This window comes from Notechis scutatus, chromosome 3 (assembly GCF_049901735.1).
Source record: "Notechis scutatus isolate UNSWTSFEM ecotype Mainland chromosome 3, rNotScu1.2, whole genome shotgun sequence".
Lineage (NCBI taxonomy): Eukaryota > Metazoa > Chordata > Lepidosauria > Squamata > Elapidae > Notechis > Notechis scutatus.
This window is the reverse complement of record NC_142011.1, coordinates 52,021,940-52,038,896: the sequence shown is the minus strand read 5'-3', so window position 1 is coordinate 52,038,896 and position 16,957 is coordinate 52,021,940. Positions and strand designations below refer to the sequence as shown.

The following is a 16,957-nucleotide window of genomic DNA, read 5'->3' as shown; positions in this document are numbered from 1 at the left end:
TTGCCAATTGTTTACAAGATAATAAGTATAAATGTATACATAGTTGTGAATACATGAAATGGGTACATATAAGAAAAATAAAAGAATAAGAGAAACAATAGGACAGGGACGGTAGGCACGTTGGTGCGCTTATGCACGCCCCTACAGGCCTCTTAGGAAAGGGGTGAGGTCAATAGTAGACAGTCTAAGGTTAAAGTTTTTGGGGTTTGGGAAGAAACTACAGAGTCGGGTAGAGTATTCCAGACATTGACCACTCTATTGCTGAAGTCGTATTTCCTGCAATCAAGTTTGGTGCGGTTTACTTTGAGTTTGTATCTATTGTGTGCTCTTGTGTTGTTATGGTTGAAGCTGAAGTATTCATTGACAGGTAGGACATTGCAATGTATGATTTTATATACCATGCTTAAGTCAGACCGAAGACGGCGTAATTCAAGGTTTTCTAGTTCTAGAATTTCAAGTCTGGTGGCATAAGGTATTCTACAACGAGTAGAGGAGTGGAGAACTCTTCTTGTGAAATATTTCTGGACTTTCTCAATTGTGCTAATATCAGATACGTGAGTGTGGGTTCCAGACTGATGAACTGTATTCGAGTATTGGTCTAGCAAATGTTTTGTATGCTCTGGTTAGTAGTGTGATATTACCAGAGAAAAAGCTACGTAGGATTAGGTTAACAACTCTTAATGCCTTTTTGGCTATGTAGTTGCAGTGGGCTCTAGCACTTAGATCATTAGAGGTGAGTATTCCAAGGTCCTTTACAGAGCTTGGGTCATCAACAAGATCTTGACTATTCAGCTTGTATTTTATTTTCTGATTTTTTTGCCAATATGTAAGACAGAGCATTTATTTGTTGAGATTTGAAGTTGCCATTTGTTTGACCACTCTGATACATAGTCAAGATCTTTTTGTAGGGTAGCAGTATTGTCTGTGGTATTGAACAGCTTTACATCATCAGCGAAGAGAACGCAATTGCTCTTAATATGATCACAGAGGTCGTTTATGTAGAGTATGAAGAGAGTTGGTCCTAGAACACTGCCTTGGGGAACACCACTATTGACAGGTACTGGATTTGATAGTACGCTCCCGATTTTGACCATTTGTTGTCTGTTTGACAGGAATGCTTCTATCCAGTTATTCAGTTGTCCAGAGATACCATAGGATTTTATTTTTAGGAGTAGTTTGTCGTGTACCACTGAATCAAAGGCTTTACAGAAGTCTATGTAGATTGCGTCTATTGCTTTGCCCTGGTCGAGTTGTGTCGTCCATATGTTTTTGCAGTGTAAGAGTTGCAGATTACAGGATAGTTTTTCTGAAACCAAATTGTTTATTGGAGAGTAGGTTATTTGTCTCTAAGTGAAGGATGATGGATTGGTTAATAATTGATTCCATGACTTTACAGGTGACGCAGCATAAGGAGATTGGCCTGTAATTTTCAACTAGGCTTGGGTCTCCTTTTTGAAGATGGGGATGACTGTGGCTTGTGACCATAGGTTAGGCAAGGAGCTGGTCCTGAAAGATTTTTCAAAAATTATGCTTAGAGGTTTGGCTATGGCAGTGGATAGCTTTCTTAAGAAGTAGGCACATATTCCATCCGGTCCAATAGATAGAGATGGTTTTAGGTTGCGTAGTGCTTTTTCAACATTGTCTTCTGTGAAATTGATATGTATTAGATCATTGTTGTTATCTGTGGTACGGCTAGGAAATACTGGGCATGATCCATTGCTGTTTACAAATACTGAGCCGAAGAATGTGTTAAAGATGTTGGCTTTAATGGTGTCGTCGTTGCAGTCTTTACCATCAGGTCCTATCAAGGAGGGATGGACCTTGAGTCTTTTAGTTTGTTGTTTACAAAATTGTAAAAAGCACGGGTGGAATTGGTGCTTAGAAGGTTTTCCTCTTGTTTAATGTGATAATTGGTGCATTCGGTCTTTATCTCATCAAAATATCTCATCAAAAAAGTCTGAGGTATATATTGACAGAACAAACTCAAAAGCAATTCTGTAAATCCAAAATATTTTGACCATAGAAAACAATAGAAACACACACACACACACACAAAGAGAGAGGCAGGCAGACAGACAGAGAAACCATTAGTGTTATGCTGCCCAAAACCATGGCATTACTACTAATAACTAATTACTACTATGCTGCCACATTCTAGACCACATGTAGGCTTTCAAAGATACACCTATATACAGCACAAGACAATATGGTAGTCTATTCAGGAGGTGGTTAGGGCATGAATAATAATCTGGAGAGTCTTCCAAATCAGGAACAGGCACAACAAGCACATTAGATGGGTCTGTGTGAAGAGACTCTTGGCAACAACTGTTATCTCCTCCTCAAGCAGGAGTTTGAATCCAAAGCTACTTCCAGATTGCCCATTCACCTCAAAGGATAATGCTGCCTTATCCAAGACTATAGAGATGGAAGTTTCCCAGGATCAATTCTTCACAGCCTCTCTAGACATTGGGACAGAAGATTGACAGCAAGTCAAGGATGGTCCAGAATCAAAACACACAATTGAATAGTATACTGATGATACCAAACCCCAAATCAATGCATAAACTCAAGCACTGGTTTCATTTAGCTGTTGAACAAGAGGGGGAAAGAATCAAAGCCCCTACATCATGCCACAGAGATTACATCTGGGTTTGAACATTTTCCCAACATTGGCACCAATTGAAATAGGCCACAGAAGGAGAAGGACAACCCGTTAAAATGGTATCCTCCACTCTTAGTCCCTACAGCTGGTCCAAAAGGATATTGTGATTGATGGCATCAAAAGCCATTATGAAATGAAGGAGCATAAGGATAGATGTAACATCCCATATCAGCTCTGCCAAAGGCCATCACAAGTGTAAACACATTCATCTTAGTACCATTAACTTTTATAAAAGTTGCCAGACCCGGGCTACAAAAATCTGGACACTCGCTAGAGGGCAGAAAAAAATATTAAATATATCAGACAATGTTAATCCTTTGCTGCATCTAGAGATCATTCAGGTTTTACTTTTCTAGATCTGGTAATTTTACAATTCAATAATGGTGTCTTCTTAATGTATTGTAAACTGTTGGTAGATCGGCAGTCACTTCATTTCCTACATTCATTGATGCCCAGAAAACTAAACAGTATTGACCGATCTAGGTCGATCAGGTTGATAATGAGATTTTGGCAAAGTTCCTGGAACCTCACCCTTTCATTCAAGTAGTACATTGTTTGGTTATGTATTACATGAATCTGTAATAAATCTGTAAGGTGGTTTACAGCAAGAAAAAGCAAATTTGGTTGTTCAAAACTGATCACATTTAATTATCAGGATAATCTCTATTACGGTAGTAGCATAGATCAAAAGTAACTCAAGGATTCTATCCTTGTGTGTCAGCACAATTCCCTTCATGTATCAAAAGGAGAATTACTCCCTACCACCTGAGGTGCCAGGTGGTCCCCGAAAGTTGCCAGCCATTTCACATTTTAAGTGGGTCAAAAGAACAGTTTGGAAACTTGAGGATTAATTATAGTGAGTTTAACTAGATTTAGTTTTGTCCTGGCTTCACTACTTTTGTCCTAGCCTCACCTACTTTTCAAAAAGTAGAAAGGACTTGACACACCCGCTCTGCCAGAAAAAGTTGTGCAAACCTGCCCTAGACTGAAGAGGACTCTGACTTGATTGGCTATGATGGAATTTTGTTTGTTAACTTCCAAGGAGAAGTAAAATACCGCGATACACAATGTGCATACAAGTTATTTAAATTGATTTATTTTTCAGGTATGACTCTGAACGCGAAGTGCACCTGCACGCGCGGTTTTGTTGAAAGGCACCAGTTGATATTCCAGATATTCCTTGGAATTAAATACAACAAATATTAGCACGCTGGCTTGGTTTGACCCCATGCCATAAACCAGCGTTTGGGGGCGGGGGGTGAGGGGTATGAATCAGCTTTCCGGCAAGAGTTTCGCTTGGACCTCCTGCCTCGAGGTCAACCCAACCCCGTCTGGAGAGTTTACGGGAGAGGGAAGTGCAGCTCGGGTCTTTGGAAGCGCCGCCAGGGGTCCGCGGGAGATTCACCAAGGGGCGGAATAAGCCAGCGCTGAGGCGAGAGAGAGAGAGAGAGAGACTCAGAGGTCGCTCCGAGCGCGGACGGCGGCTGCGTTACAGGCCAAGTTCCAGCACCTTTCGGGGCGGCGCGTTTCGTTTTCGTTTTCCTGAAGGACAGCGAGCACCGCCTGGGCTGAAGGGGAATTGGATAGGATTCTGCGCGCATCCAGACGATCCTGGCCCCGCGGTTTCCCCACTCCCCTCGCCTCCCCTTGTAATGCAGGTAAGGGCTTGGGGGAGAGCAGCAGGTGCTCTGTCTGACCCCCCCTCCCCGATCTTCCCTTGTTCTCTGTGCCCTCCCCCAGCGCCCTAGATTCCCGTAGGCTCCGCGCCTTCTGTCACGTCCTCTCGCCCAATGCCCATCCGTGCCAAGGTCTGACCCGGGCGGCTTCCCTGGTCCCCACATCTCTCTCTCCTTCATACGGGCTGGAAAAACGGGGTGGATACATTGAGGCGTTTGGAGGGCAGCGTCCCGCCACGCTTCAGAAAGCGTTGGGGTTCTGTGGACTAGGTTGTATCCACGGAAAGCATTTCTCTGGTGGTTCAAAAGAAAAACGTTTCAAAATGGACAAAGTTCGGAATTCCCCAGGCTTTTCACAAGAAAAGGGAGACGTTAAGCAACTAGCTGTTTTCTTTGAGAAACAGCGTTTGGTTGGGCAAAATTAATCCGGGTGTGAGTTAATGAAGCTGTTTCAAATGGGAAAATAGTGGATCACATATTTTAAGGCTAGATTCATGCAAGCAAAACCTAAACACTTAAAAAACAAAAACAAATCTGGGCTGTATCCTTTCCTCTATCTTAAACTCTGGGGTAGAAAGTGGAAAGGAGCAATTTTAAGTGTACATTTTCAACCAGCCTTCCTCAACCTGGGGTCTTGGGTTGTGCTGCAGTGATTCCCATTCAGCATTGCTTCAGGGCATGTTTATTTATTCATTGATTCAACCAATCAATCAATTTCTATAGCTGCCCATCTCAAATAAGTCTTCAAGGCTTTTCGAAAGGGCCAGGGTCATCCTCGGCTCTGAAAGAAGAATGTTCCAGAGGGCAGGAGCTTTGATAGAAGGCAAGACTCTTAGTCCCTGGAAGCCAGCATTCCTTAATGAATGGGACTCATAGCATGCCACTGTTGGGAATTATGGGTACTGTACTTTAGCACAAAGGATGGTGCCTAATTGGGACGATTTACTTTAGATAAGGGCGACCTTATTTTCTCCCTGTATTCCCTTTCTGTCCCAATTAGCCCTCTGCTTTAGACCAGTGTTTTTCAGATTTGGCAACTTTAAGATGTGTGGACTTCCAACTCCTAGAATTCCCCAGCCAGCAAGTTGAGTTGAACCTCTGCACATCTTAAAGTTAACATGTCTGAAAAATGCTGGTCTAGAAGACCATGTAGGTTATGCATTCCTGTATATGAGAAGCTGTGGAAGCCTTATCTTTTGTAAGTCAAGGCATTCCTCCACAATCAGAGAAGGAGAACAACTGAACACCATCTGTGGGAACACTTCTTTAAACCAGGCATTATTGTTGTGTACACCGACATGGTATGCTACTCTTTCTTTGAAAAAAAAAAGATATTTGAAAATCATTTACTTATTGACATGCTAGTTGCATGGATTAATATGCTGCTTGGCAGGATGGAGCAATTTACACTCAAATTAAAAGTGGGTACATGTATAAATATAGATATATAAAATATCAAACCAGTAAAAATGACACCCCGTATGTTATACCATTATGAATAAATACAGTACTAAAAATAGATTTTTAAACAAGCTACCAGAATAAAACTGAAATGAAAGTGTGTGGGCATCTTTCACTTTCATTTTCTTTATTGCCTGGTATTTAAGAATGAATCTGAAACTTTTTAAAAGTCAATCTGCATAAGACATGCATGCAATGGTAAAAGAATTGCAGTTGCAAAATCAACAATGGTTCTTGTGATACAATTAAGAATAAACATAATTTGTTTATTATGAATTATGTTCATGAATTAGAATTTACTTCATCAAATATTTGGTGAACTCTACTCTTAGGTGCAATACCTAAACTTAGGTATTTATTGATTTATTGAGTTTTAAAATCTACAGCTGCTTTTTTTCAAGATTTCAGGAGTGTCTGTAGAGTGTGGCCAAATAAATTAAGATGGCGGTTTTAATGATGAAATGTGAAAAACATAAAAATCAGTGGCGCTTCCATCTCACCATCATAGCCATCTTGCCTTTTCTCCCTATGCCTCTGCTAGGTACTGTAGATGTGTGTTTGTGTTTGTTTAACTTCCCAGACTCAACAATCCTGGGATTTAGCAGTGATCACTCTTGCAAACACTAATCAACTCCAGTTTAGGTTACCTGAGTGCTCACTTCATATGCTTAATCTTAGCTCCTAATTTCTACTTTTGTGACCAACTTGCTTTCCCTTTGTAGGGGATGCAAAAGAGGGAAAGGAACTTTTTACACACACAAACACACACACACAAAGGGAGAGGGAGAGAGAGAGAGAGAGATCTCAATTTACAGTTATATTTAATATATATCATGGGCTTAGTTTAAGAAGATATACATAAACATGTTAATGGGATGTAGATGGTTTCAAACCAAGCTTTTTATAGTGTCTTATCTCTTTCTCAATCTTCTGCAGCTGGTTTCTATACTTTTTCTTCTGGTCTTCCTTCTGTCTGAGGGGGGAGAGAAAAATGACTGCTTTCTGGACTTCTTGGATGCAAAACGTATTTGCCAATCTGCTCTGTTCTTCCAAAACTATACAATATTTTTCCACCAGCCAGTTCACACATCTCTCTCTCTCTCTCTCCCTCCCTCCCTCTCTCTTTCTCTTGTCTTGCTTGCCATTGTAATCACCCCAATTTCACCAGCCTACAGTTTTCAAAAATTATTCTAGGAATGCCCAATAACTTTTTCTTAATTACTTAATGCTTTCCCCCTTTTATATGTCTACAGCTTTTATCTCATCCTTTCTCTGTGTATTTGATTCATTTTATTTGCATGGCGATTCTGGGGTATAGTTTAGTTTTGGAGACAATTGTTGATCCAAGTTTTCCCACAAAGAGTAAGGACAATTTTTGACCTGGGTTTCTCTCCAGCCTATCCAGCAGACTTTCTGCTGAAGCATATTGGTTCTAGTTACATTACGAACATTTTCCTTCATTGATTCTTACTTATCCAGCTTTTAGGCAGTGCAGAATAACAAAAGAGGCATTGGGGAAATACAGCTGATTTCCTGTAGGGAAACTATATGGCTTCAGTGTCTTTCTCCTCCCTTAAGGTTGAAGTGGCAGATGGCTCTTTGACTCCTGTGGCCACATCAGCTTTGTCATTACCATTGCACCCTACTTCGAAGGCATCAGTAAAGTCGCTCTATGATGGACAAATCTGCACATTGCCAGGCCGACTCAGTGAGTAGAAGAGGTATTATTTAAGGCAGCTTTTCAAAGATGGTTCCTTAAAGCCTTGGATATATGCTCTACAGGCTTCTCCAAGCAGTGCCACCAAGTTGTAATTTTAATATGACACTAAACAGAGGATTGCATATATATCTTCTTATTATCTGTATTAAATGAGTTTATTTTTACTTTGATTACATTTAAATTAAATCTAATTTAAATTTTAGCTTGGTTTTTCTACTTTTTGGAGTGCAGTTCCACTACTGTATACCGTTTGTGGTTAAGCAGTCTTGGCTTAGAAAGTGTTACCTGCCCCTAATGTAAGGACAACACTATACAAACTAGTTGTGTTTGGACTACAATTCCAGTATTCCCCAGCTATAGTTTTGAGTTGGAGTCTATCAGACCAGGCAAAAAATTGCCTGCAGTTGGTGGGATTCTAGGCTGATACATCTTGAAGACATCTAGTTCGGGAAACAAGGAGTAGATGATCAGTCAGTTGGACCTGGTGTAAAGTTGCTTCCTATCACAAAGAATATTCTTTTTTTTGTAAAAAAAATCCCCTTTTGAAAATTTATTGACTTATCTTTAAAACTTATGGAGAGTGATATTAGTTGGAGCAAACGAATTCTAATAATAATTTGCTGAGATGTCCTTTACTTGCTTTTTGAGACATTTTATGCTTCTTCCAAAAGGGCAAAAAAAATGACTGGGTAGGTATGTTAATTTACATGTAACCTGGTTTGATTTCAGGAATCCAACCCTTTCTATGGAGCAAAGATGATGTGATTCACTGGCTAAGATGGGCTGAAAAAGAATATTCACTCCGGAAATCTGATGATAGTAACTTTGAAATGAATGGAAAAGCCCTTTGTATTCTCACCAAGGAAGATTTCAAATTTCGGTCTCCTAATTCAGGTTAGAAGTGTTGCCCTCCTTGGTCAAGGCTTTGTGTGTTTGCACTCTTATCTTGGAATTATCCCATGTAGCAAGTATAAATGAGGAATAACTCAAGACTGTGAGATGCATGACATCTCTAATCTCCTTTGAAATAGATTTGCCTTCCAAATTGTGTTTTATTGACAAGAACTTATTGGTTGAACCAAAGCCCATGGGTCAAGCAGCTTTACAATGTGATAGATGTCTGATGGAAAGAACCAGGTTACCTTTGTGGCTTTTTGATCATGTTTATATTAATACATTTTTTTCAAAGTGTGCTTTCTTGGGGCAGGAGGTAAATTAATTTGTGCTAAATGTGCTGAATGCATTGCAAGTTTTAACGGAAAATTTCAGATTCCCACAAACGTGTGCAACAAAACTATTTTTCTGGTTTGCAAATGTTAGAAATTGCTCAAGCCGAAATAGTTGAAATAGTCCTTTTGAAATAAACAGCAAATGGAGGGGGGTAGAGGTACTCAAAAATTGCATCATTTTTGTCACCAGTTGGTATTGAAAGAAATGGAGTGGGATTGGTATTTATGTTTCTTTTCTCACAGGAGATGTCTTATATGAATTACTCCAATACATAAAGACCCAAAGAAGAGCCCTTGTGTGTAGCCCTCTCTTTAACATTTCCTTTTGGGATACAGACCATAACCTGACCCAGAGCACTGCAGAAGGTGAGTGCTGTGGAACAGTGGTTATATGCATCATGCAAGTTAATCTTTGGCTCACATTTTGGGCCAATATCTATACAGGAGGATACACAAGCAAAATCCATACTGATCCTCCAGATGGTTTCATATACAATCTTCAGCATCTCATTTCCTAAATTAGGAATTAACTTCTTCCTGAGATCTTGCAGAGTTAATGTTCATCAGCTTATTGGTTACCATACTGACAGAACAGGTTCAACTGATTGTGTGCCATCAAGTCTGTGAAAACCCTTAGTGACCACATAGATTGTCTCCAGGATGTTATATCCTCAAACTGACCCTTCCCCAAACTGGCCCTTAGTGTCCCCATCACTGCTGAAATTGTGTCAATCCAACTTGCTTCTGGTCATCTCTTCATTTATTGTGTCTATCTTTTCCAACATTAGAAATTTCACAAGGGAACTGGTACTTTGCACAATGTATTCAAAATAGTAGTTGTGCCTCAGGTGGGAACTCTGAATTGATGCATTCATCGAGTATTCTTTATTTAAGGCATTATCAGGAGTCATCTCCAACATCACTAGAGTCAACTATAGTTCTGTAGGCAAAGCATTCCTTCACATAACTTTCTACTTTAAAGATATGACTCAAAATATATAAAAAAAGAACAGTTGGGGAGCTAAGATGAAAGTAAACTAAATGATCTTTATAGCGAAACCACAGGAAGTGGCTCCTGCTCTATGTCTTTTCCATTGATACATCAGTTAGGATGGCATTAGCTTAAGCAAACCAGTATTCTGACTCAGTCAGTTGAATGTACTTGTCTCTCTGCTGCCTATAGTAAAGTTTAGGTAAATAATGAATTTGTATGGATCACTATCATAAACATTTACAAAATATTCAAGAATTGGTCTAGGCACGGATAGCCTGGGACAAATCTGGTTAAGAGTTTTCTTCATATAAAAGAAATATGTGACCAAACAGACTTCAAAGTTGACTATGTTCATAGCGAAACAACCACAGCTAATGCATCTAATTGCAGTACCTTCTGTTACATCAATTTCCAGTTGATTAGGTGTAGATCTACCTTTCCCAAGCTGGTATTTTTCAGATTGCTACACTATACTTAGTGAGCTCCAGATCGAAGAGGGCTGGCTTAGGAAATGGTCAAAATCTCTGTTTTGAATCTGATCTCTTCTCACAGGTACCAAGTGCAATTTAGAAGATTTCCCAGCTAAGGTCCCTGTGTTGCCTTCAGAATATCCAACGATCTTCACTAGTCATGAAGGTTACTCGAACTCATCTCAGTCTTTCACCAAGACACTGTCTACTCCTGGGATGACACCTCTTGCTTATAGCAACCCAGAGATCAGCCATGGTGGAAACATTTGCTCTTTTCCTGTAAAATCTGCTGCTCCTGTCAGGGGGAAAATATCAGGTAAGGGTAAGGTTACCAAGATCTGTTTTTCTTTGGCTATGTGGTTGACAGGAATGCTTACCTGTTCTTGTATGTCAAGAGTATTTGCTCCACTCCCACCACTGGTTAATAACACAGATTTGGAAGCATGGGAATCCAACTTTATTCACTACTCAGCTGTGGTCACTTGCAAATGCATCCTACAGCTGTCTTTAACAGTGATGCAGTGTAGCAGGAACTAATCCATGTTATTCTGTCTTGAACAACATTTCTCTCAATGTAACTAATTCTCAGACTGTAGGTTACTTTTGGATTACATCTACCGGCTCCTCTCTGATAGCCAGTATGAATCAGTTATCAAGTGGGAAGACAAAGAAACCAAGATCTTTCGGGTTGTAAATCCCCGTGGCCTTGCTGGACTCTGGGGTAATCACAAGGTACTAAATAAGGTGATCCTTCTAAACTCCTTAAGTAGAGATAAACTTCCGTTCAGATGGGCTGATTAGGGCTAGCACTCTCAGCCTACCTGGAGGGCACCAATTTGTACATCTCCCATAGTCCCCCTATGTTCTTTGGAGATAATTTAACAAAGTTATATTCCCAGTGTGGGAATTATATTCCCAAGGTGTGCCTCTTCATTTGCAAAGATTTAGCATTATTGCTAAAAGTAGAGCTGGGAATATCCTGATCCTGGTCTCATAATGAACTATGACCAGTTGGAATATTCCAACAGGAGTCAGTCTAGCCGTTTCCAGCCTGGCTCTCATAACATTAAAGTATAATCTCCATCATCTAGAGCATCAGACATTGTGCTTCTAGGACTTTTACAAGGACAGATTAAAGGAGGGTACACAAGATGATTTGATACAGTCTGGGACAAAGGGAGTACTTGCATGTATTTATTATACAGTAGTATGTCTGCCTTGACTTTCCTGTAAGAATTCAAGGTAGCATGCACTGGCATTCCTCCTTTAATTGTCAGATTTGGCATAATAAGTTGGGCTGAAATATTACGACTGGCCAGAGTCAACTAGAGATTGAATGAGGACTTAAATATGGGTTTCCTAGGTCTTAAGTTTGCTGTCTTATCATTGCACCAGAGTGCTTCCCATTTACCTTCTTTTAATTCTAAATTAATTCACAAAGCTGGTATTTTAACTGTATGTAAAACAAGGTATTTATTAACATAATTCCCATCCTATCTCCAGTGAAAGAGGTTATTGCATGCAGGTTTCTTGACAACTCTTTTCTAATTCAAATTAGTGATTAGGCAAGAGAAAGCAAATTGAAGTTATAATCACAATTTTTAAACAATTTTCAGAACCGAAGGAATATGACATATGAGAAGATGTCAAGAGCGTTGAGGCATTATTATAAACTCAACCTCATCAAAAAGGAAGCTGGGCAGAAATTATTATTCAGGTGAGATGAAGATCCATCCCTCTCCCTGCTCCTTTCTCCTCTCACAGCCCTTGTTCAGTAGGTGCTCTCTGCAACTTTACTTCGGAGGAACAGAATAAAAATTCTTCTCTCAAATGGTTTGTTCATCAAATGGCTGAGATGTGTGAAAGGCCAAGTTTCCTGTTTGACCCCATTGATACCAGAAATGAGATGATACAAATCTTTTATTATGTAGATTAAGCTTATGAAACTTATTCAGAATTGAAAACAGTGGCAAAAGAATAAAAAGAAAAAAAAAAACCTTCTCTGGGTTGAGGTGTTTTCTTTCCTGATAAGAAGCCAATCTGAAGAGATACCTCTCCTCTGGGAATGTAAAGCAAACGCATAAAGAAAAAAAAAAGGAATTTTCCCCATGTTATTTCTAAAGCTGTTCTGATGGAAAGAACCTTCCTGCCTCTGCTTGGTTGCTCAGAGTTCACGTTTTTTTCAGACCTTGCTGATTTTTGCCCAAGGGGTTGAGTCAGAGGATTAACAAGATCTGTTATCTTGATAGGAAAAGTGTGATATGTTTTTATGTTGATATTTTTCCTGGTTGCCATGAGCCACCTAGGAATACCAGGTGAGATGGGTGGCTGTATAAATTTCATAATTAAATAATCTCGATTGACAGGTTTAAGTGCAATAACTTTTATTATTTTGGGGGGATTTTTTTTCCTCCTTCATTTCAACTTTATCCTTTGAATCTTGGAAATTCTGGACCGTAATCCCTTGTCAACAAAATGAATTACAATTGCATTTTAATACTTGACTAATGTGTTTTGAAATTCTATGCAAATAGGATTAGAAACACATTTTTCATTTTAAAGCATCTTTTCATATAACAAAGCAGGGATATTAGCATATCCATTGTAACACTTTTTGACTTCCTGCATTAACATAAATATTTTAATAGATACAGATCAATAGCTTTTCATTCCTGGATTATGTGTTTTTGTGTGTATCCGTGTGTATTACTGAAAGGAGTCGGGAGGGACAGAAAGAGTATTGGATCATCAGGGGAAAAAAAGTTGATTTTTCTTTTAATGCTTAATTCCAGATTCCTAAAAGTTCCTGGAGAAATAAAACAGTACACAACCAGTAAATTGGAGTAGCTGAACAATGAAGAGCAGAAAGGAGAGGACTCAAAAAATTTACCAGAAATTTCATTGTAGACATTTGCCAATTTTGCCATGCCATAGTGGCATCAAGAGCTTGTGTGGGAAAATATTTGCTGTCTATATGAAGACAGAAAACAAAACAAGGCCTTGGGGAATTGTGCATCCTGCAAATTAAATGCAAAGAACTAATCCATTGGATTTCTGCTGTCAAACGTAATAGAAGCATTTGTGTAAAACAAAAGTTTTAAACTGAATCTGCAAATCAGTTCTAGTTCCTTTGTCAGTCATGCTGCTGTAGAATTTCTTAGCATTCTCAAAGATACTCTCCTACCCATGTAAAAATATCTCGTGGGAAATTAAGAAGTTTTTTCATTTGGAAAAAAACAACAACAGAAAGCCCCATATATTTGCAGTGATCATTGTGTTACAGACCTTGGAAATCTTGTAGTTCAACTCCCTGCTCAAGCAAGAGACATAGCATTCTGGACACATGGCCGTCTAATCTCTTCTTAAAAACCTCCACTCACGGAGCACCCACCCATTCCAGTGATTAATTGTTCTAACTGACAGGGAAATTCTCCTTAATGCTAGGTTGGATTTTTCTTTGTTAAGCTTTTATCCATTACTTCTTGCCTTGCCCTTAGGTGCTTTGAAAAATAAGTTGACCCCCCTCTTCTCTGTGACAGCTCAAATATTGGAAGACCGCTATCAGGCCACCCCTAGTTTTACACTTCATTAGACAAGATATTCCAAATTCTCGCAATCATTCATTGTATGCTTTAACCTTCAGTCCCCTAATAATCTTTGTTGCTCTTTGTTGTACTTTTTCTAGAGTTTAACATCTTTTTTTGTACAGTGGCTATAAAAACTAGAGGCAATATTCCATGTATGGTCCTACAGTATAAAGTGGCACTAACATCTCATGTAATTTTGGTACTATCCCTCTGTTGATGCAACCTAGGACCGCATTGGCTTTATTGGCAACTGTAGCACACTCCTGGCTCATAGTGGCTGATTCCTAGATCCCTCTCACTTGGAGCACAACAGGAGAGAGGATACTACAGAGTACAAGATCTCTTACTCTGTAGTGGACTTCCTCAGAAGAAAAGGCTGGGAGTGGTATGGGAGCACATTGTGATCTTCATTGCCAGCTTCCCCCTGAGTTTGCATGTGAGAAGCTGGTAAGAAACGCTGCATATACTGCCAAGTTTTAATTGTGAGCTGGGCACCTCAATGCCCAGAATGCCATCCTTATGACAGTGGGGATGTTGCCACAGTTGAAACTTTGTGGACCAGTTTTAAGGCCTCATTCGTTGTCATAATTTTGAACTGTTGCTGAATTAGTGGTGACTACTTGTATTGTGAATGAAGCCACTGTGTGTGCTTCAACAATTAGACTGGGCTGAAATCTCTCTGATAAAGGGCATGACAAGTGAAAGTGAAGACTTTCTGATTATGCACCAAAAGCATGAATGAATGAAGCCACTGTGTGTGCTTCAACAATTATTAAAATAAACCATGGCTTATGTGAATCCAGTATTTTCTTGGCAATATCTAATCTCTATCAAAGTCAGCTATTGGATTACTTTGACTTCCACTCTGCTTACTTTAAAAAAATTTTTTTTTCTTAGAATTAAAACAACCTGAAATTTACAAACCTAAGTGTTAATTGCTTCCTGTTAAGTTTTGCTTTGATTCTTCCAGCAACCATTTCCTGATTGCTAGCATTTCATTGCTGTTAATATCCTTGCTAGTAAAGGGAAGGAAAGCCTGCAACAAAAAAACTTGATTTGTAAAGGAGTAAACTTGATTTTGGAAAGTGTTAGGGTCTCCTCTTTTCCCAGGCAGTTCACTCAAAGAAGGTAAATGAATTAATCATCTATAACAAATTATCATTTGGTGCTGCTTGCACAGGTAAAACTTTGCCCAGTTCTTACAGATAATGTAAGCTGTTTTATAATCTCACCAAATTGCTAAGTACTTTTATACATCAAAATCAAATAATTATATTTAATAAATGGTCTTTATCTTGTACTATGAAGTTTCTATTTTGTTTTATAAACGGAATCTGCGGTAAAATATTATTATATGCTATACTGCTGGGTTGTTGTTGCTGTCACTAGATCTTCGTTTTCTTCATTCCTTGACAATTTCCCAGCCTGTCTTGCAATCCCTCACTCCTTTTCCCACCCAACAGCAGCCATTTATCTGCCTGCTGGGAAGGGGGAAGGGAAGAAGGAACTCCTATGCGTCCTTCCTGGCCCATGCCACCTCCCCACGACCTGTGCCCCTCTCCACTTGCCTTCCCTAACCCATGCAGCACCCAGTACACACCTCACACATCTTCCATGACTCTTGTGGCTCATTTTGGGTACCCCACTGTGTGCCTTCTCAATTCGCACTGTCCCCCAAATGTCATCCCTTGCTCTGCAACGTTTTTTGCATACCCCTGCACACCTTCTCCAACCTGCCTCCCCTCAAGCACCTTCCGTGACCCATGCAGCACCTCTTGGGCACCTCCATGACCCTTTCTGATCCATGCTACCCCCGTGTGCTTTCCCTCACTCCATAGCACCCCAGGCACCCAATCCCAACTCATCCCGACCCCTCTGATGACTCTTGGGCACCCATGTGCATTTCACGCTGTGCCGTCCTCATGCAGTCTGATTGCAAAGCACCTCTTGCTCACTCCCAAGCATGCTTCTCAACCACTTCCCCCACAAGCCATCCCCAACAGATACAGTACCCCCCCACACACAGACCTTCATGCCCCCATCTTGACCTATTTCTCCATGTAGCCAACATGATCCACAGAGCACCTTTCACGTGCCCCCTAGCAATAGCACTTAGACTTATATACCATTTCACAGTGCTTTTACAACCCAGTCAGCATATTGCCCCCAACAATCTGGGCCCTCTAACACCTTTCACGATCTATGCTATTCACCTCTCTGCTCTTCCCAAATTGCATGCCATCTCTGGCAAACTTCCTTCACATCCTTCCCAACCCATGCAGTAATACCTCTTGCATACTCCCACATTTCTAAATACATCCCTCACTTCCTCCATCAGGCTTAGAATGGGCTGAAATCTGATAATCAGCATGATATGGTTAAATAATAAATAGCAAGTGAAAGTGAAGGCATTCTGATTATGCACAAAAGCATGAAAAAATAAAATTATCCTGCAATTTATGGTCTCAAAGCACAGATGTTGGATGTTGGCATGAACTGCCAGTTGAATCTTATCACAGTATTGATAAAAAGAACATTGTTTTCCATTATATTTGAACTGATGTCACTAGCATTAATTTTATTTACAGTGGTTCAGAGGTTTATCTTCTGCTGATTCATAATTTTAGTAAAAGTTGAGGAGCCATATTTTTTAAATGGCATACTTCAGAAAAAAATGCTACACTTGAGTGGCATTACCAGCATCTGGGGAGACAAGGGGACAAATGTATATCATGAGATCGGCCTGCACATTATGCAATTTATGTATAAGTGTTGGACTTCATGATATAAGTACATATGCACCATTTTCATCATAACGTGCATCATCATCATCATCATCATTAGCCATGGTGGTATAATTAGAATGCTGTACTGCAGGCTACTTCTGCTGACTGTCAGCTGCACAGCAGTTTGATCCTGACTGTTGCAAGGTTAAGTCAGCCTTCCATCCTTCCAAGGTCGGTAAAATGAGAACCCAGATTGTTGGGGGCAATATGCTGACAATGTAAACCGCTTAGAGTTCTAAAGCACTGTGAAAGCAGTATTTTTGTCTAACTGCTATTGCTATTGTGACATTGCTATGACTTGTTAGAGATTCTGAGTGCCAAGCTGAACCACGAACAAACCCTTCACTTCAAAACCAATCCTTTTAAAATTCT

General features: G+C 39.8%; 1 protein-coding gene across 4 annotated transcripts; it reads left to right on the top strand.

Annotated features, from left to right (window-relative positions):
- Positions 1-4,143: 4,143 nt before the first annotated feature.
- ETV7 (ETS variant transcription factor 7) lies at positions 4,144-15,099 on the top strand. 4 transcript variants are annotated; one of them, XM_026678178.2, is made up of 8 exons: positions 4,144-4,320; positions 7,378-7,507; positions 8,249-8,413; positions 8,992-9,114; positions 10,295-10,528; positions 10,802-10,944; positions 11,829-11,929; positions 13,005-15,099. In XM_026678178.2, exons 1-8 carry the CDS (start codon positions 4,315-4,317, stop codon positions 13,057-13,059), a joined length of 957 nt encoding a protein of 318 aa, XP_026533963.1. In that variant the 5' UTR covers positions 4,144-4,314; the 3' UTR covers positions 13,060-15,099. The 4 variants fall into 4 exon arrangements, with proteins under 4 accessions (XP_026533963.1, XP_087815995.1, XP_087815997.1 ...); XM_087959869.1 differs by having other exon boundaries at positions 4,165-4,320; positions 10,802-10,956; XM_087959871.1 differs by having other exon boundaries at positions 4,186-4,320; positions 7,378-7,520.
- The last annotated feature ends 1,858 nt before the right edge of the window (positions 15,100-16,957 follow it).

Bases quoted from the DNA above. Each gene is read 5' to 3' on its own strand.
- ETV7 (XM_087959869.1), top strand. The intron at 7,508-8,248 runs GTGAGTAGAAGA...GTTTGATTTCAG, and splicing joins CACATTGCCAGGCCGACTCA to GAATCCAACCCTTTCTATGG. The intron at 11,930-13,004 runs GTGAGATGAAGA...GCTTAATTCCAG, and splicing joins GGGCAGAAATTATTATTCAG to ATTCCTAAAAGTTCCTGGAG.